The sequence below is a fragment of the Pinus tabuliformis genome, chromosome 6 (assembly GCF_031772625.1).
Source record: "Pinus tabuliformis cultivar Carrire ecotype Pingquan chromosome 6, CPIR1, whole genome shotgun sequence".
Classification (NCBI taxonomy): Eukaryota; Viridiplantae; Streptophyta; class Pinopsida; order Pinales; family Pinaceae; genus Pinus; species Pinus tabuliformis.
Window position 1 is genome coordinate 575,223,881 of NC_142292.1, and position 20,492 is coordinate 575,244,372.

Below are 20,492 nucleotides of genomic sequence, written 5' to 3' on the forward strand. Positions count from 1 at the left end.
ATGAACGAATACTCATGAATTGCCATTTCATTAAGATGATACATATATAAGTACAATGTTCATGACCTAGATTCCTATTCCAAGGTTTCTTGGACTTTCAATGATAATTCATATTCCAAACCATAACCAAAACAGATTACGTGTCCAACACTTGCAATAATACATGTGCCTTTGCTAGATTATTGAGAAGCATTCCGAATTTCCAAACAAATTATCCTTCTAATGTTCTTTTAGGCGAAAAACTACCCCTCTCGCATCTCCCTCCCTTAAGCAACGATGAGCCTCTCTCCCTAATAAAGGTGTAAAATCTCTCCCTTCACGAGGTAGCAATAAAATGCCCGCCCTTATGTTAATATGGTTTATCTGGCGATATTAAGTAACATTTTAGCAATCTCCGTCATAGCCAATAGTATTAGTGAAAATGTTAAAAACTTTTTAATGGCTAGTAATGTTAATTTAGTAAATTCGTATTAATAGTTAAATGGCAAAAGATTATTCAAGGAGGGGTGAATTGGAAATCTACAAAAGCACTCGTTTTGTCACTACACAAAACAGCTTTTGGTAGAAACCCAGAGGCCTTAGGTCAAGCGGACTTTTGTCATTTCTAGATACTTCTTTCCCTCCATTACTGTGTTCTTATTTTCCCTCTTTGCTTTCCGTCGGTGGTGCTTCAGCAAAACTACATAGCAGAGAGCACCTCTGTGTCATAACATCACGCCGAAGCTGGTAAACACCTTTTGTATTTCGCATTTTCTGCCCCTGAAGCACTAAATCGGGGTCAGTAATGGCGGTCTCAGCACAGAATCTGGACCTCATGGGAGAACGCCAGTACGGCCAAGACGTTCGCACTCAAAATGGTTTGTTCTCGGCGATTCAATCATTTTAAGCTAAAATTTTAGGCGTTCTTTACTTTGTAACAGTCCGTGAGCTGCACTTCAAGCTGTATTAGTTTGATTTAGAGGCAAGTCTCGAGGTTGTTCAAGTTAACAACGACGCTTGTTTTTGGACTCAGTGATGGCGTGCCAAGCAGTTGCGAATATCGTCAAGACTTCTCTCGGACCCGTCGGTCTGGACAAGGTGCGTAAAATTAGGTTTATTCTGTGAAGAAGACGAAAATCGCTTTTAATGGGCTCAATATGCCATGCTTTAGCGAAGATCCGAAAGATCATGATCCCTAGTTAGGATGGATTCTCACGGATAGTTATTGTAAGACGAATTTCAATGTTAGTATATCCGAAAAGCTATGGTTTGAACTATTGCAGTAGTTCATTTTGAACATGAATACCTGCAGAAGAGAACATTCATTTGCTCTTAAATTTTTCAGCATTGGCCTTTTACAAGGGGAGTTTCCTACTGTTTTACATTTCAGAATGAAATGATGTAAATTAAACTCTTCAGAGCACCTTGAAATAAAGTAGAATATGATATCTTTTTCTGGGGAAGTAGGGAGGGATATCTTAAAGTAGATAGCGAGTTATAATATTAAAACTCTGGATGTTTCTCTCAAAGTTAATCGTTCGATTTTACTTTAAACAAATTCCCATAACAGAATGCTTTGCAAAACGGGAATAAATCCATCCTAAATTTACCTCAGTTTACCTGCCGGCTTATAACTGCCCTAGTTCAAGCTATTAGTTTTGCAGCACTTTTATTCAACGTCTGGGGCATTAATTCTATGAAATAGGTATTTGGTTCCTATTACGGAATAAATCCATCCTAATTTTACCTCAGTTTACCTGCCGGCTTATAACTGCCCTAGTTCAAGCTATTAGTTTTGCAGCACTTTTATTCAACGTCTGGAGCATTAATTCTATGAAATAGTTATTTGGTTCCTATTACTTCTCAGTGGTGCTTGACCTATGATTATGCCTTTGCAGCAATTTTTTTGCATGTTGTAGTTAGCTGATATGGTGCAAAAGTCCGGACATATTCTTGAATACTCGGGAAAGATTTGCAGGCGTTGAAATTCTCCTCTTTGCTCTTGTGGACAAAACCTCAGTGTGTATCGTTTCTTTGGTTAAAAGATGACTGTATCTGAAGTTTTATCAAACTCGTCTTGCACAAATACTGACATCATCCTTAGATTTCTGGCAGTGAAATGTTTTTGCTTGAATGTGAATATATTTAGTTATTTATTCTAAACATGTTTAGCAATCAAAATTATCCTCAATCAGATTTTGATTAATTTTTGAGGTGCAGGGCACTTCATTCTCCCTCTTGTCTTCAATTAAGAGGATCTACCAGTTTCTTCCAAAGCCACAGATGAGTGAAAACATTGACTACTTTCTTGAAATCGCTGACCTTTTAGTTAAAGCAGAATGGAGAATTTGAAGGGAGTGAGTTAAAGGAAGAATGGAGCTTTCCTTAAGGCTGAAAAAGGTCATAGAATTAAAAAAGATCTTAAGGATCAGTTTTCATGGGTGCATCTTCCGTTTATCCAATGGACCACGGACAAGATTGCAAGGATCCTGAAGAAGCATAAGGTTCCTTCGACATTTAGGCCCTTAAACACTATTCAAAGCTCACTAAGATCAGTGAAGGACCTTGTGAACCCTAAAGATGGGAAAGGTGTTTATGTCATCCCATGCTCTTGAGGGACTTCGTACATTGGTGAAACTGGCCGCTTAGTAAATCAAAGGATTTATGAGCACGTAGTTGACATTAAACATGGAATATCTCGCTTCTATGCTTTGGCAGAACATGCGGAAAAGACCAAAGTCATTGCAAGAATTGATCATTTTCATCACTGTAAGTTTAGGGAGGCCTTGGAAATTGAAAGGAGGCCTATCAATCTGAATAGAGAAGATGGTTGGAGTATTAACAGGTGTTGAATCCCTGCCTTGTCTTCCTAAGTTTTCTTTTATTTTAATCTTTTTTCTTTTTAATACATTTTTATTTAAGAGTTTTATTGTTTGGAACAATTAAGTTTGACCATATTATTCTATTTTAGTTATTTCTATAGGACCTTCCTTTTGATTTAAATATTAATGATAATAACAATAATAAGACTAATTTAATTCATTATTTCTATTTATTTTATTTTATTTTTAATTTTGTCTATATTTTAATTTAATTTTATTAATTTTATTTACTTTATTAGTTTGACCATATTATTATTTAATTTTAGTTATTTCTATATGACCTTCCTTTTGATTAAAATATTAATAATTATAATAATAAAATTAATTTAATTCATTATTTACAACTATTTGTCAATTGTTACTTTATTTATATAAATAAAAAAATTGTTTATTAATAAATAATAATTCTTTAGTCAAAACTAGCTGTTATATTCTAATGGCTAGAAAACATCTCTCTACATCTATTTAATTTGATGCCAAGATTTGGTTCTTCATCTTGTCCTGCAGATGAACCACACTAGATGGTTTGAAACGTGTCGATAAAATTTTCTCTTATGTGATTATCATCGAAAGTTTTCTTAGTATAGAAGTGAGTTAGCCTCAATCAACAAACATGCACTAGCATAATTAGTGCAAACGAAGGTCACTAAACTTGACTGGTACAATATTTGTTTTGTTTTGGTTGACTTGAAAAATAGAAAAATGAACAAAATTCACATAATTTCCAAAAGATTTAAGATTTGCCTTGAAATGAGATATGAAAGATTACATTGAATAGGATGCAAAAATAACACATTTGTAATCCCAATAAATATAAGTGCATCATATATCAAAATCATCATGGACCATTGCATGAAGTTAAGAATTAACTTGATGGGTTTGATTTTGATGCCTTTGATGGGTTTGATTTTGTTGTGCTTGATGTGTTACGTATCTTTGTGCCAAAAGGCAAAATCGGTAATGCAAAACCTTTGTCCAAAATCTATTCAAAGGAATGTGAAAAAGTCAAAGGAAAATGGCTTTTTCAACCTTTATAATAATATCGTTGTTTGATGATGGTTGACCTATAAACTAAATCAAGTTTTATCAAGAGTCTAATGGTTTGTCATAGTCTAGTTAGACTTCAATTGATTTGATTAGGTTAAAATTGTTTCATGGTTTTGACAACTTGGTTGGGTCTTATTTGAACCTACTTTTAAGATGGGTGAGGTCTACCAAACGAGCCTACTTAGAATTGGTTGGTTCTGCTTATTAAGGGGCAAACTCCAAATAAACATAAGGATTACTTAAATACGAGCAAACATGTCTGCCAATGCAAATTACATCTCATAAGATTATATTTACATAAAGGACTTATTATTTTTATTTTATTTCTTAGGGGTGTGGTAGCCATGAAAACTCTTGAACATAATAGCCTCCTTGTTGAATTGTTGGTATTTGTCTTTATAGCAAAGCTTCATTAGTGTGGATGTTGATGCTATACATGTAACCATTGTTGAGGGGGCCATATTCTCCACATGAATTGGTATTTGTCAAGTCGTACAAGAAAATTTAAAATTGCGACAAGGATTCAAATGGAAACATACCGTATTTCAAAGCCTCTAAATAAGAACTTTTAAACTATATAATAAACCAAACCTTCACAACTTTATGTTTGAATTCTATAATATTAATGATTAATTCCAATGATCAACTACTTCAATCAAGCATATGAGAATGTATGTCTCAACATATACTGGAAATTTGAATTACCAAGAACTATGAATAACTCAAGGTTGAATAACTACAAAGCTTTGTTTAAGATTTGTCGTCCATTTCCTTCCTTTCCTATGTTTTTGTTGTATTCTTTGACATAATTTTTATGAGTTTGTTTTACTGTGTTGCATTCGTTTTTAGTTTGATAATGCTTGGAGCAACAGAGTTTAGAGGTTTGTAATTGTATGATTAGGTAGGATTGGGTGGACCATCTAGCTCATAAAAGGCTAAATGTTTAATATAGGCTGGTTGGGAGGATGTTTGAATTAGGCTAGTCAATAAATTTCAATAAAATCAAGTTTTGCTTTATAATTAGATATATTATTTTGGGTTAAACATTTTTCAAGGTGGTTTGCTTTTTGGTTTTCGATCATACTTAAAAAGTATAAATGCAAGACTTTTTAAAGTTGAGAATAACATATTGGCATAACAAACAACTAGCTTAGGATCTTTATTGACATTATTAGGAGGCTTTAATCCACCTCTTGCAACTATTCAAATCAATAAATCTTCGTGAATAACAACCAAACCAAAATAACCATTCAAAGGAGTCTTTCTTTTGAAAAGATAATTTTTTGTCTTCTAATTTATAATGTAAAAAGCATAAGAGGTGAGAGAACTTGGTTTGGCTAAATTTCCCAAGAAATCAATTTATAATGTTGCTCATGAGGTATCTTTTGTTAAGGATATAATGTAGAAAAGGGGATGATACATGTGCAAAGAAAATTGAAGTTTCTTGAAACAAGGAAATGGCAAAAGTGCCCTCTAAAATGTCATTAAAATGAGCATTCTAAAATTTAGGAAATGGAGAAACAATAACACACACTCATATATTTGTATGTGTATGTCCCCAAATAAATATTGATGTGTTGTAATTTTTTTTGGAGGATGCAATTGTAGAGTCATATTAATATGTTGAATAGAATCAAGTACCAAATTTCACATCCACAGCCCACAACAATAATGTCCTTCAAGGTTTGTTCAGTGATCATCCATAGTGGAAATTTAAGGGTTTTGGATGAACAATATAATATTGGAATAAGAAAATACCAATGTTCCCTTAAGTTTTTTGGACACAAGAGGGTGGGGAGTGGGGAAATGCATGTTGGGAATATGTTGAGACACTTCCCAATTTCTGGGGAAATTCATGGTGTAGAGGGGAACGTTGGGGTCTCCATATCTAATATTATAAAAAAATTAACTCCAATGACAATGCATCCTATTCAAAATCATCATTGTGTAGTGTAAATATCAAATTCAAATTTATAAATGATAGAAGCATGATTCATCAATCACCATTATTAGTATCATATTTCACATTGAATCAATGATACTTTCACATCAAAAATTCAAACTTATAACTTATAGCAAAATGAAATACATAGTTTAAAATTTCAAATAAAAAGAAGTAATCACTATATAGTAGATTTTCAATTCCGAAATAGTAAATTAAAATTACTAATAGCATAGAATGACAAGTCTACTACTTGGTCATCAATATATAAAGTCAATTTTACAACTGAATCAGTAGTTACAACTAAAAGTTAGCAATGGATAGTGAAAACTAGAAGTAGCTTAAAGAAATCAACATGAAATGAGCATCAAGAAGTCAATGCCATTGATTGATCCTCGACATGGATCAATTAATCAACTATTGAACGATCATGGTGAGTCATATATTCTCCAAGCCTTATGCCACAGTCTAACAACATTGGCTTTTTGAGGAGTTGGAGCCCTGTTATCTTAGTGCTAGTGGATAAGCGGGTTTTTGCCCCAACTACTAGATGCTTGATCACATCTTCACACTCTGAGCCATTATTGAGGAGGTTTGTCATTGCTCTTCAAAGGTTTGTAATTGTTTTGTAAGCTTTCGGGAAACATTTGACATAGTGTTGAGGGAGGCATTATTCTAGAGACTTTGCGACATTGGCATATACGAGACCTTATTGGTTTGGTAGCCATTATGAGACTTTTTGAGTCAATATTGGGATACCTTAGTATGGGATATTTCCTTTCCGATTTCCTCTAGAGCACCATTGGGGTTAAACAAGGGTGCCCCCTCTCACCTCCCCTCTCGGGGATCTATATTTCTGAGCTAAATTCCTTCCTTCATCAACATATTTGAGATGGCATTGGCCGTCTTCTACATTAGGTGTTGATCTCCTTGTTCTTATTCGCTGATGACTTGGTCTTCTTGACCTTTATTTTGGAGGGCATTGGCCGTCTTCTACATTAGGTGTTGATCTCCTTGTTCCTATTCGCTGATGATTTGGTCTTGTTGACCTTTATTCTCGAGGGCTTTGTTGAGCTTTATGTTGAGGAGTGTAGCAAGAAAGTCTCAGTTTGACTTTGCCTTGGTTAAATTGAGAAAATTTGAATTTCCACATCAGCAGACAACTTGGAGGCAGTTATCTTGTGTGACATGGCTCTTGTGACTTAGTTAGCTCAGTATATTTGAGTTAGAGGGCTTGGAATTCAGTTAAACATGTGTGAGTTCAATTAAGCATGTGTGATTGCTAAGTTTTAGTAATCTAGTTCAGTTATATCAAGTTGTGTTCAGTTAAACTAGTTCTAACTATTGATAAAACTAGTGGAAGGTCAGTTGTGCAGTGGGACAACAATCTAACTCAATGATCATCCAATTAACTGATCAATCAACTCAAAATAGCTAGTGCATGCAAGGAATTCGAGTTCCTCAGCTATGGTGGAGATTCCAAGGCAGTGTAACAAGCAATTGTAAACTAGTTTGAGTGTACATGTGTTGCATGCAATCAAATGATTAATCCTTGGGAATTGTGCAATCAATTGGAGGAAAATTCTTAAAAAATATGGGTTAATTCTTTAGGAATTGCGCAAGGAAATAAGGGCCCAAGCAGAGGTAGAAATTGACTAAGCAGAGGTAGAAATTGATTAAGTCTGGGCCAGAGCTTCTCATTGAGCAGAGAGATAGGTTATTCACTTGTAGGTTGTGCTCAGAGCAAACAAGCAATTGTAATACATTCTCTATTCATTTGATTAATGCAAAGAGGCTTGAGGGTTTTTTCCCAGTTGGGTTCCCCTAGAAAAATACTGTGCATGTGTGGTTTTTCTTATTGCATGTTTGCGAATGTTGTTCTAAATTGTGAATTAAATTCCGCAGATCAATAGAGTAGAATTGTGTCTCTTGATTTTAGATAGAGTAGAATTGTGTCTCTTGATTTTAGATTAAACTTCTTAAGCAATTGCGATTCTATTACCATATTTCTAGATGGTATCAGAGCTGGATTCACATTAGAACAAAATTTTTGAAGTTGTTCCTCAGGAGATTCGAATTTGCAGCTTCAGTGTAATAAGATTTCTTCAGGATCAAGAAAATGACCTTCAATGGATTGAGATTAGAGTATGCCTTGGAAGGCAACTCGACTTTCATTACATGGAAGGATCACATGGAGGCAGTGCTTGTTGACAATGGATTGTTGGATTATGTCAAGACAAATATTCCAAAACGAGGATCAACTGATGCCTAGAACCTAACCCAATGGAAAAAAGATGTAACCAAGGTGAGGAGAATAATCTTGGAGGGAGTGCGAGACTACATTGTCTCAAATCTCCATGAGAAAGAAACTCCTTTTGCAATGTGGCAGGCACTAACACTATTCTGTAGTATCTCACCAGATTTACACAAGTTCGGGATGATCTTGGAGGGGTTGGTGTGAATGTTGCATAAGATGACCTGGTGAGCCTAGGTCTTCTAGGCCTTCCCAAAAGTTGGCAGAATTACCAGGACTCATTGAACAAGAGAGAGAAATTACTGAATTGGGAACGCTTAAGTTTTGATTTGGTACAACAAGAGATCGAGCAGAATACCAGAGATGGAACCTCATCCAAGGGAGAGGATGAAGAAAGTTTTGCATTGGTTGGAAAGGGAAAGAAGGGCAAAGGGAAGAAATCTCAAACCAAACCATAATTTAACCAAGGGGGCAAGAAGAAAGACTTGTCCAAAATAAAAAGCTTCAATTGTCATGAATTCATGCACTATGCGACAAAGTCTCCACACAAAATTTCAACAAAAAGAACTTAGGACGAGCAACAGGTGAAGCTTTGGCTTCACAGTTTGGGCTAAACTTCACCCTTATCACATGCATGGCCAACACTATGATGGGGAGTGTGTGGTACTTGGATTTAGGTGCCTCGTTCCACATGACAGGGTGTAGAGAGTTTTTCAGTGACCTTGAGGGGAAAGATCTCCAGATGCATATTAAGCTTGGGGATGGCAAAAGGTACAATGCTATCGGGTTTTGTACACTAACCTTTAAGAGGGAGTCAAGATCCCCTCTTTGCCTCAAATATGTCATGTTTGTTCTAGGCCTAAAGAAGAACCTCATCTCTGTAGCAGTTTTGGAAGACCGTGGCTATGATGTAATCTTCAGTAAAGGTAAAGCCTTTTTGAGGAACATAACTACTGGACAGGTGCAACAGATCGCAGTTCGTGTGAAGAACTTGTACAAGTTGGATGTGGAAGGTTGCACTGCATTAAGCAGTAAGGCAGAGAAAGTGCAGGGCCGCGATGTTGGTGAACTTTGGCACAGGAGATTGGGCCATTTGCATCATGGCACCTTGAAAATTATGCAGCAAATAACCACTGGCCTCTTGAAAGGAGCACTTGAGCCACAAGGTGTCTGCAAGGGTTGTACCTTGGGGAAGTATGTGAAATCCACATACCATGAACGAGACAACAAAGCACATGTAGTGTTGGAAAGAGTCCACTTTGATGTTTGTGGACCTTTCTCGACAACCTCCACTGTGAGACATAAGTATTTTGTTATTTTTATTGATGATTTCTTAAGGAAGTGCTAGATCTCCTTCATGCGGAAGAAGGATGAGACATTCTTAAAGTTTGTAGAGTTCAAGGCACTAGTTGAGAAAGAGACCGACATTGGAGGTGAGTATGTTTCAAATGACTTCAAGGACTTTTGTGCCAAAGAAAGAATTCGAAGAGAGTTGACAACACCCCATAACCCATAGCAGAATGGGGTAGCTTAGAGGAAGAACCGTAACATTGTGGGAGCTACGAGAGTTATGCTATATGACCAAGGCCTACCACTGCATTTGTGGGTAGAGGCATGTAACACAATAGTCCACTTGCGGAATCAGACTCCTCATCGAATTCTTGGTATGATTACAATGGAGGAGGCTTTCTTGGGGAGAAAGCCGGATGTGTCTCATTTCAGAATTTTGGAGCCTTTGTTTATTGCTATGTCTTCGAAGATTCAAGGAAGAAACTTGAGTCGATAGTAGAGTTGGGAGTTTTTGTGGGTTACACCAAAACTCCACACAATTACTGTGTGTACTTATCTTCCCTCAGAATGACATTTGTGCGAAGGGATGTAAATTTTGATGAGGAGGAAGTGATGCGGTGCTCTCCTGAGAGGGAGCAATCCCACCAGAAGAGGGGAGCTTTAGCTCCAAAGCAGGAGCCTTAGGAGGAGCCTCAAGAAGTTGTGGAGTAGCCACAAATGGAGGAACAAAGAGGAGGCAGAGTGGAGACATCCACTCAAGCATAAACATCCAGAGAAGGGAGAAAACGAACCAGGGAAGTTGATAGATTGGTGTAGGATGCGAGGGAAAATGTGGGAGCTCCTTTGCATAGGCAAAAGAGGTCACTTGAGAGGTACACTAGCTACATGGCTCTAATGACTGAGCTTGTAGAGACTGAGCCATCCTCTTTTGAGGAAGTAGTAGAGCAACCTGTTTGGGTTGATGCAATGGTGGAAGAATACAAATCCATCATGAAAAACAATGTTTGGGAAGTGGTCCCAAGACCAGTAGATAAATCAATTGTGGGTTCGAGATGGATTTTCAAGGTTAAACATGCAGAAGATGGAAGCGTAGAAAAGTATAAGGCTAGATTTGTGGCCAAAGGATTCTCTCAAGTTGAGGGAATTGACTATGAGGAAACCTTTTCTCCTGTAGCAAGGTATTCATCCATTAGATCAATTCTTGCATTGGCTGCGCAGATGGGGTGGAAGATCCACTAGATGGATGTAAAAACAACATTTCTCAATGGTGTTATTGAGGAGGAGGTGTACATAGAGCAACCATAAGGTTTTGAGACATTTGATTGAGAGTCTCATGTGTGCAGACTCAAGCGAGCATTGTACGGTCTCAAACAGGCACCCTGAGCTTGGTACACCAGGATCGACAGTTATCTCACTGGTTTGGGCTTCACCAAAAGTGAAGTAGATGCGAACCTCTATCATATTTTGGTAGAAGGTAAATTGCTTATCATTATTTTATATGTTGATGATTTAATATTGACATGTGATGAGCAACTGATCAGCTCTTGCAAGGAGGACCTTGCAAGGGAATTTGAGATGAAAGACATGGGTCTCATGCACTACTTCCTCGGACTGGAAGTATGGCAAGGCAATGGGGAATTGTTTGTGTCTCAAGGCAAGCATGCCAATGAGATACTGTAGAGATTTCACACGGAGAGTTGTAAGCCTATGGAGGCACCTATAACGACCAACTGGAGGAAGGAGAATGACACTTTAGGTGAAGAGGTTGATGCTACCATTTATCGACAACTAGTGGGTTCACTGATGTATCTTGTGAACACATGACCAAATATGTGCTATGCAGTCAACCAACTAAGCCAAGCTATGGTTAGGCCGACCAAATTGTATTGGAAGGCAGCGAAGCATGTTTTACGGTACCTCAGAGGCACTACCCAGTATGGATTATGGTATAGACAGACAAAGGGAGTGAAGCTGTGTGGCTTCACAGATGCAGATTGGGCAGGGAGTCCATCCGACCGAAAGAGTACATCAGGTGGAATTTTCAGTGTTGGGTAATTAGCAGTTTCCTAGTATAGCAGGAAGCAAAGGTCTGTGGCACTCAGCTCGGCAAAAGAAGAATACATCACTGTAAGTCGAGCAAAATGTGAGGCAATCTGGATGAGAAAAATACTTGTGGGACTATTTGGTCAGATGATGGATCTAATTGTGATCTATTGTGATAATCAGAGTTGCATTAAGCTCTCTGAGAATCTGGTATTTAATGATCAATCCAAGCATATAGATATCTGGTATTATCATTTAACAGATTGTGTGAATAGGAGGATAACGTTACTACAATACATTCTGATAGAGGAACAAGATGCTGACACCTTGACAAAGGCTTTGTTAAGAGGGAAGTTCGAATTCCACAGGTGTAGGATAAGGGTGGTTGATAATCCGTTTCTTGCTATGAGGGAGTGTTGAGAAGTGTAGCAAGAAAGTCTCGATTTGACTCTGCCTTTGTCAAATTGAGAAAATATGATTTTCCACATTAGCAGACAACTTGGAAGCAGTTGTCTTGTGTGACATGGCTCTTATCACTCAGTTAGTTCAGTAAATTCGAGTTAGAGGGCTTGGAGTTCAGTTAAGCATGTGTAATTGCTAAATTTTAGTAATCCAGTTCAGTTATATATAGTTGTGTTAAGTTAAACTAGTTCTAACTGTTTATAGAACTAGTGGAAGGTCAGTTGTGTAGTGGGACAACAGTCTAACTCGGTGATCATTTAGTTAACTGATCAATTAGCACAAAATAGCTAGTTCATGCAAGGAATTCGAGTTCCTCAACCGTGGTGGAGATTGCAAGGCAGTGTAACAAGCAATTGTAAACTAGTTTGAGTGTACATGTGTTGCATGCAGTCAGATGATCAATCCTTGGTAATTGCGCAATAAATTGGAGGAAAATTCCTAAAAAATAGGGGTCTAATTCTTTAGGAATTGTGCAAGGAAATAAGGGCTCAAGTAGAGGCAAAAATCGACTAAGTCTGGATTAGAGCTTCTCATTGGGTAGAGATAGGTTATTCACTTGCAGGTTGTGCTCAAAGCAAGCAAGCAATTGTAATACATTCTCTATTCATTTGATTAATGCAAAGAGGCCTGAGGGATTTTTTCCAGTTGGGTTCCCCTAGAAAAATATTGTGCATGTGTGGTTTTTCTTGTTGCATGTTTGCGAATGTTGTTATAAATTGTGAATTAAACTCTGCAGATCATTAGAGTAGAATTGTGTCTCTTGATTTTAGATTAAATTTCTTGAGCAACTGCATTTCTATCACCATATTTCTACGCTCTATAGCTTGAAAAGTACTTCTAGTCTTGTGTCTTGACTAGAAGGACCTTGATTTGCCTTGTTAGGAGCTTGCATGCGACACACAGAGTGTGCAAGTAAGTTGCACACACGTTGATGTGTTGCTTGTGACATGCATGAGATGTGCATGTAAGGCAAGCTAAATTTATGACTTGTACTTGAGTTAACACAAAGAAAGCTAAAGATAGGATAGTTAACTAAAGTAAAGTCAATTATATTCAGTTAACTTGACGAGTTAATTTTGGTTGCCAATTTTAGCTTAGGAAAGTTATAAATTGAGCCTGAAGTGAGGTCCTAAGGCACAACAATAGCAAAAGATTGAGAGAGGATTCTTAGTGTGCGTGTGCTGGGTTCGAGAGAGTGCAGTGAGTCTGGTGGTCAGTGTTGTATTTTCTCAGCTGGGCCATTATCCTTGGTATGGGAAGTAAGAACTAGTGTTTGGGCATAATTTTGTTTATGTGTGTGTGATTCAGACCAAGTAATTTTTTGCTTCTGCGATATATATTTATTTATTTTTTATGTTAGGAATTTGGCCGTGTATTTGTTCCACTTATTAATCGCTTGGAACCGAATACTAGGGGTTAGGTTCGAAAAATCTAACATGGTATCAAAGCCCCAACTTTGAATCGATCTCAAAATTACAGGTGTTGTGTTCGTGTCAGATTGTCGTGGCCAAGTTAGCTTGGATCATACGAACCAGTTTTTTATTTGTTTATGGCCGTAAGGAATTTTTTTTATGGGCAATTTTTGTTTGTTTGATTGTTTTTTTTGTTTGAGTTGAGAAAAGAAAAATATGATCAAAAAACAAAGTAAAAAATAAGTGCCCAAGTTAAAAAAAAAAAAGTTTCGCTGAGTGGTGGTCGATAGTCGGGCCAGTTGTCATCATGGCAACGTGAGGCTACCAAAAGTCAGGCTTGCATAGGTTAAGCAATTGTAGATAGTAAGAGAGTGCAGAGAGGTGACATGATTGTCGTCAAACAATAGCCAGGAATGGTTGCAGGAGATCGTGTCGCGAGTAGGATGCCATGCTGGGCATGATCGGAGAAACTGCAAGATCCAGTGGCCAACAAGAGTCACTGGGTAGGGGATCTGCTGCAACAGGCATGGGCCAACAATTGCTGGCAGGATTGGTAGTAACGAGCAGTAGGTACAAAGGACAATACCAACAACCAATAGGATTGGCAGAGGTCAAGCCTTAGAGGGAGAGAGGTAGATCGTACTAATCAAAGGATAGAGACAAACCCACAACCATGCTAGAAGGACTTAGCGCAGGGTTATGGCTAGTGAATAGTAGAGCGTCTAGTCATATGACGGGGATGAGGTCAGTGTTATGCAGTATTTTAGATATAGATTTAGACTACCATGTGAGTTGTGGAGTAGCACCATGCATGTAGTGGAGGAGGTTGGATGTGTTAGATTCTAGCTAGAGTTAGGAGGATTTTTTGAGGTAATAAGGATGTTGTTTATTCTAGGGGTGATGGTACATGTGCTCTTAGTATTAGCCTCGGAGGATGTTGGATATAGAGTTTTGTTTCGAGATGGACAGGTGCCTCTATATCCAGAGGGAGCAACCTTGGATGGAATTGTAGTGCTTGGCATCAGATAGGGGCAGTCATATAGGTTGATGGGACAAGCCGTGGGTATATCCAAGGGGATCTTGGATACATGATTAGTGTTAGTTGCGAAGTGGGAGCAACAGGTATGATATGACATTGGGGGATGCTCAAGTGCATGATCTTAAGAGAATGGTTGAATGTGGCAAGTTCTTAGCTCAGGTTTCAAATTAGGTAGCAAGACAGGCTTCAGTGCTTGAGGGAGCAACTATAGATACTGAGGTGGGCTTGGAGACATATTTAGGTGGAGGAGGTTCTTCCAGAAGTATTTCCCTCGCGAAGAGGGAGTGTTGAGCTTTGTAGCTCGAAAGGTACTTCGAGTTTTGTGTCTTGACTGGAAGGACCTTGATTTGTCTTGTTAGGAGCTTGGATGTGACACACAGAGTGTGCAAGTGAGTTGCACACATGTTGATGTGTTGCGTGTGACATGCATGTGATGTGCATGTAAGGCAAGCTTAATTTATGACTTGTACTTGAGTTAAAGTAGAGAAAGCTAAAGATAAGATAGTTAACTAAAGTAAAGTCACTTATATTCAGTTAACTTGAGCTAATTTTGGCCGTCAATCTTAGCTTGGGAAAGTTATAAATTGAGCCTAAAGTGAGGTGCTAAGGCACAAAAATAGCACAAGATTGAAAAAGGATTCTCAGTGAGCGTGTGTTGGGTCTGAGAGAGTGCAATGAAGCTGGTGATTAATATTGTATTTTCTTAGCTGGGCCATTATCCCTCATACAAGAGCTCAAGTAAGTTTCGTGCTTAATTTATTAATGAGGAACTGATATTTGGGCATAAATCTGTTTATACGTGTGTGTGTGATTTAGATTGAGTAATATTTTGCTTTTGCTATATTTTTTTATGTCTTAGGAATCTGGCCATGTATTTGTTCCGCTTATTAATTGTTGGGAATTGAATACCAGGTGCTGGGTTCTAAAATTCTAACAGGTTTTGCAGAAATAGATCGACACATTGGCCAGTTTTTGTGACCTTCAACAACTGATAGTTAACATGGGTAAAACCAAGGTTTTCATCTTCAATGCATTAAAGCATTCTCTTACAAATTTACATTTCTACTATTAAGGGATAGAAATTGAGATCACCACAACTTACACTTACTTCGGAGTACATTTCATGAGGCCTTGTTTTGGTTTGTGGTAGGCCCTTTAGCCTCGGTTAGTAAAGGGTATGGTTCCTTGGCCGTTATTGAGATAAAAGGCTTCTAGCGGTAGTTTCAGGACATCTCAACCAAACTCTATCTCATGGAGGTGATTAGTAGGCCCATAGCTCTCTATGGCTCCAAGATTTGGGGACTAAGCTTGTTGCAGGCAGATTGGATTAGACTAGAGAGAGTATAAGCTTTTCTTCTTAGGTGCATCATATGATGTAAGTGGATGGTTCCATAGCCCATCATTCAGGTAGAGTTTGGCATCTAACCTTTTCACCTTGAGGTCATTTTTTGCTTGCTTTCATTCCTTCATAGATTCCAATCTCTCGAAGACTTTCCCATTGGGGGAGAGAGGTATCCCTACCTTGTACTTTGCTCCTTGGAGGCTCTCGCCTTAGATCCTTTTGTAGGCCAAGCGTCTGTTTGGTTCTTAGAGGCGTCATCCACTTCTTCAAATGATTATTGTCTCCCTATTTCTCCTTTCCTGGTTTGGATTCTCCCTTGATGAGCCATTCCATCTCTCATTGAATAGATGGGTTATTAGAGAGGATATCTACAGATTGTACATTTAGGTCACTTGCATCTCACCCCCTACGAACCTTGGCTTGGAGATGCCTTTCTACATAGATCAATTTTTTGAGTTGTATAATGGCATGATTATTCACCCCGCTGTACACAGTAGACATTGAATGGACTTGCTCTGTTAGTTTTTGTTTGAGGTAACGATGGATGGGTGTTCTAGTCTCTATGGTGTTTAAGAGACTAAGGGACACGAGATCTCCAAAGCCCATAAAAGGTTATGCGAGATAAGACTTAGAGACACCTCAATTAAAATAATTAGCCATAATTAAATATTTCCCAAGTCTAACTTAGGAAAATTGGTTAATTAAAGTGAATTAATTGGAGTCCAAAGGAGATTTCCTCAGTGTTCTTTAGTGTCAGGGAGATAGGAAGAGGAGGCCGCATCAGCTGGTGCGAGTAGCCAGATTTTTCAGTTGCTAGAGGCCAAATCTATATTCTGGAGGCAAAGCAAGTGGGTTTCAGAGGCAGAGGGAGGTAGGATGACTTGCAGGAAGGTGATTCTGCGGTTGAATGAATTTCTAGAAAGCAATAGTGCGCATTTTCCAGAGGCACTCCTAATAGCCTGGGAGAGTGCGAGTTGTTGGGAGAGGGCCAAATCAAGTAGCAGAAGGAGACAATTAGTCTCCAGTAAATTTTGCCAATGATGATTAGTATTTGCCAAAGGTTTGCCAGTGAAAGGAAATCAATTGTAATTTCTCCTAAATCATTGAATAATAATAAAACCCTCATTTACTACACTGGTTTTCCTTTCAGGGTTTTTCCAAGGACAATTGTCCAAAAATAACAGTGTCATAATTTTACGTGTGTGTGCATATTTTTTAGTTCTAGTTTTTATATTTCGCAACATTTTTAATTGTGAAGATTACGATAGTGGTTTAATCATTATTTGCTGAATAATAATTCAGAAGACAAATAATCTACAATAGATAGAAGATTAAACTCTAGTTTATTGCGTTCGTGGAAATTTCACATTCTTAATATCCTTTTCGGGACAATTTTGGTCAACTCCCATCAATTCTAGATAGAGACAGGTCACCATATACCACAATCTAATGGGATTTGAAATGTATGCCACCTTCAAGAGCCAGAGACAAAGATGTACTTCATTTTTTGGTAACCCTTATACAATGATACTAGAGTATGTTATCATTGCCTCTATGGGGTTTCAAGCGGCTCCCACTTTACTATCTTTTGGTACCATGATTAGAGATGCTTGGCCCTCTTCATCAAGGAGATTTCTAGCCACAAATTTTAGCCGTTGCACTCCATGCCCCTCCCTGGGATGACCAAACTGATTACCTCATGCTTCCATGATCCATTAGATCAGAGCAACAAACGATAAGCAAAGTTCTAGAGCATGCCAAATAGCAGGATAGTGAGACCTCTAGTTTCTTTGCAACCTCCCCATATGGGAGATCACCTAATATTATTGAGACCAGTTTGGAGGCATTGGTTCGTACATTAGGCCACACATCCTCAAAGCATTAGAGAGATAATCTCTATACAAATCTAGAGTAGAGAATGCTTCACTTGTTAGAATACCGTCTAGATCGAGAGGAACAACCAAAGATCCATTTAGAGTTTACTTTTTTTGACCTTGAATGTTAGGAGTAACCTTCATTTGTACTTCTCCCCTAGATTGTGCAACCAAGCTCCTTGATGGTTCTAAATGACTTCGAAAGGGAGCTAGTGCCCAGTTCACCCCCCTTGCCGTCAACCATTAGATTCATGAGACGTTAACATCATTTGACCAATTGTCTGATCGCCCTCTTTGGCTTTCTCTCTTGATAGGTTGTTGGGTTGGGTTGTCCACCTTTTTGGCCGTGGGACAAACTCACTTATTGTTTTTTAACACTGTACATTTGTCATGGTTTTATACATATATTTATGTAGTTTTTTTTTGTATTATTTTTGGCATTTTCTAGGAGCTGTGCTGGCACTCCCACATTGTCTTTGTTGAGAAATGTAACTAGTTTCGGTCTTCATAATTGTTGAACTCATTTCAATATGTATCCTATGTAATATACAAGAAAGAAAAAGAAAAAAATATTATTATTAAAGCATGGGTTTCATGCTCATTATTGATGGCCTTCTAGGTAAAAGCATGTTCTTCATGCTTCCAGGGTTTGTTAGGTCTTAGGATTTATTGTCATGAGTCAATGGAGTCAACATAATATTTATAAGACCCCTTCAAACAATTTGTAATTATAAAAGGAATTATTTTTGAGTCTAGAAATTCCTGGAATCTCCAAGAGTACAAGTCGGCCAAAAGGAGGGAATTCAACCCCTTGAGAAGGCTATATAAAGAGTAGCTTGACTTCCTTTGGAGACACACACACACACAAGTTCGATATCTTGAGAAGACATCGATTTGTAGCTAGGAAGCTGGAAAAGGAGAGCGAAGGTCAAGAAGAAAGGAGGACAATATTTCTCTGTTTTTGGCCTTTATCTCGCTCACAAGTCCGAAAATCTAAGGTTTCTGGGTTGCGAGAAGAGGCCAAAGTTGCAGGGCCAAGTTGTAGTAGGATGAAATGCAGAAATTGGTAGCTGGAAGGAAGGAAAATTTGTCCAAATCTCGCTGACCTTAGGAAGAGTTGTCTTGCTCTTGGAAGGTCGCAGAAGGAGATCAAATTAGGGTTTCTTCAAGAGTTGTAGGGCTAAAGTTGCAAGTTGAAGTTGTAGGTCGAGTAGCATTGATGTAGCTGGCAGATTGAGTTGCAGTGTGTAGTAGTCTGGTGCAAATTCAAGAGGGACTTGAGGAAGAGCTGACTTGGTACTAGGTGAAGGACTTGGTTTAGGGATTGGGTCTTTGTATCTCATTTGAAGCAAATTCCAAGAAGAGAAGAGTTTCCGGGTTTTCCCCTTAGAGGGGTTTTGCCTTGGCCGAGAGCCTATATCTGTGTCCACTTTTGTTGTTATTGCTTCTTGATATTGTTTGATGAAACAAATCTAACTAAAAGAACATAAAGAAGATAACTACGATTCACAAGCAAGTATCAAGATCAAAGAAAATAAGTTTAATAAGTTGTCACTTTACATTTTCTAACATGGTATCAGAGCTAAGGTGAGCAAGGTAGGCAACGGAAAGGACACAAGAAAGAATTGTTGATCTAGGGAAAGGAAGCTCTCAAGGCCTAAAAGAAGTTTGTCTCTTGAAGGGATTTGGATAAAGGCTCGTTGGTAGAAGACCCTTCTAATATAGGGTTTCTACATTGAAGAAGATGAAAACTACATCCATCTTGCAATGAGGGTATTGATCTCGCAAAAACGAAAGTCTTTTTGCAAGGCATCAATCTTGGAAGCTATTAGTGGAGGAATCCCGGGGAACATCTTTCAAGGGCATCATCAAGAACTCTTTGAAGGTCTTGAAGTCATCAAGAAGGTTGGAGATATTAGTCAAAGAAGTATCACACTATCTCATAATGGCTGAATCTTCAAGTCATGTAGGTTCTCTCTGCAAGGAGAGCAATAAGCTCATTGGGGCTTCAAATTATTTAGCATGGAAGAAAAGGATTGACTTTGATACTCATAGAGTAAGATGTAATGGGATATGTTATCAGATAAGTTACCGAACCAAAGAAAGATAAGACACAAGAACTAGCAAACTACAAGAAAGGGGAAGTAAGAGCTCAAAGTGTCACATTTGAATCAATCAAGGATTATCGTTCCATTTGTGGCAAACCTGAAGACTTCCAAGGCCATGCACGACAAGCTAGTGAATTTCTACTCCAAGAAGGATTCAACTCCCTTTGATGAGTTGTGGGCACAATGCATACTAGAAGAATCAAGGATTAAGGTCAAGGGTGACACTGGATTAGATGAGCAGTCTCAAGCCTTTCTAGCTCAAGTCAAGAAGATGAAGAAAGGAAAGTTTGGCAAGTCCAAGAAGAAAGATATGTCCAAGGTGTGTTGCTTCAAGTGCAATGAGTTTGGACACTACAAGAGGGACTGTCCAAATCAACAGAGCAATAAGAGAAAGGATAGAAGTGAAGCCCATGTAGTCGAAGCAGTGGGAGAACTTGAGAAGAAGGCAAAGAAGGATGAATTGAAGGTTCTTTACTATTGAAAGAAGGTTCACTGACTTCTAGATTCTTTATGAATGTTGATTTCTCTTTAGATATGTTTTGCATAAGCATCATAGGATAGAAGCATATGACAATAGCATGTTTGTAATTTATTATGTTGCTTAGTAGAAATCATTTAGGATATAATAGTAGACCATTTGGCGTAATGTTCATCCAGACTATGTTAGAGATTGTCATATTGTTGAAATAGATCATTATGATCCGTGAAGGACCATCATCTTGGAAAGTCCTTGGGAAAGCATCATGACAGGGATAATATGTATTCTATGTAATGTGGAAACGTACTGGTAAAAAGAGATGAACGGTTGAAATGGGTTA

The 20,492-nt window shown here is 38.0% G+C and overlaps 1 protein-coding gene across 1 annotated transcript in view; it reads left to right on the forward strand.

The window, feature by feature from the left end:
• Nucleotides 1-538: 538 nt before the first annotated feature.
• The window catches only part of TCP-1 (T-complex protein 1 alpha subunit), an 82,389-nt gene continuing 62,435 nt past the window's right edge, over nucleotides 539-20,492 (forward strand). Inside the window, exons 1-2 of the mRNA XM_089419239.1 lie at nucleotides 539-857; nucleotides 1,013-1,077. Of these exons, the coding sequence (XP_089275365.1) occupies nucleotides 785-857; nucleotides 1,013-1,077 (138 nt within the window). The 5' untranslated portion in view covers nucleotides 539-784. The remainder of the gene's footprint in view (nucleotides 858-1,012; nucleotides 1,078-20,492) is intronic.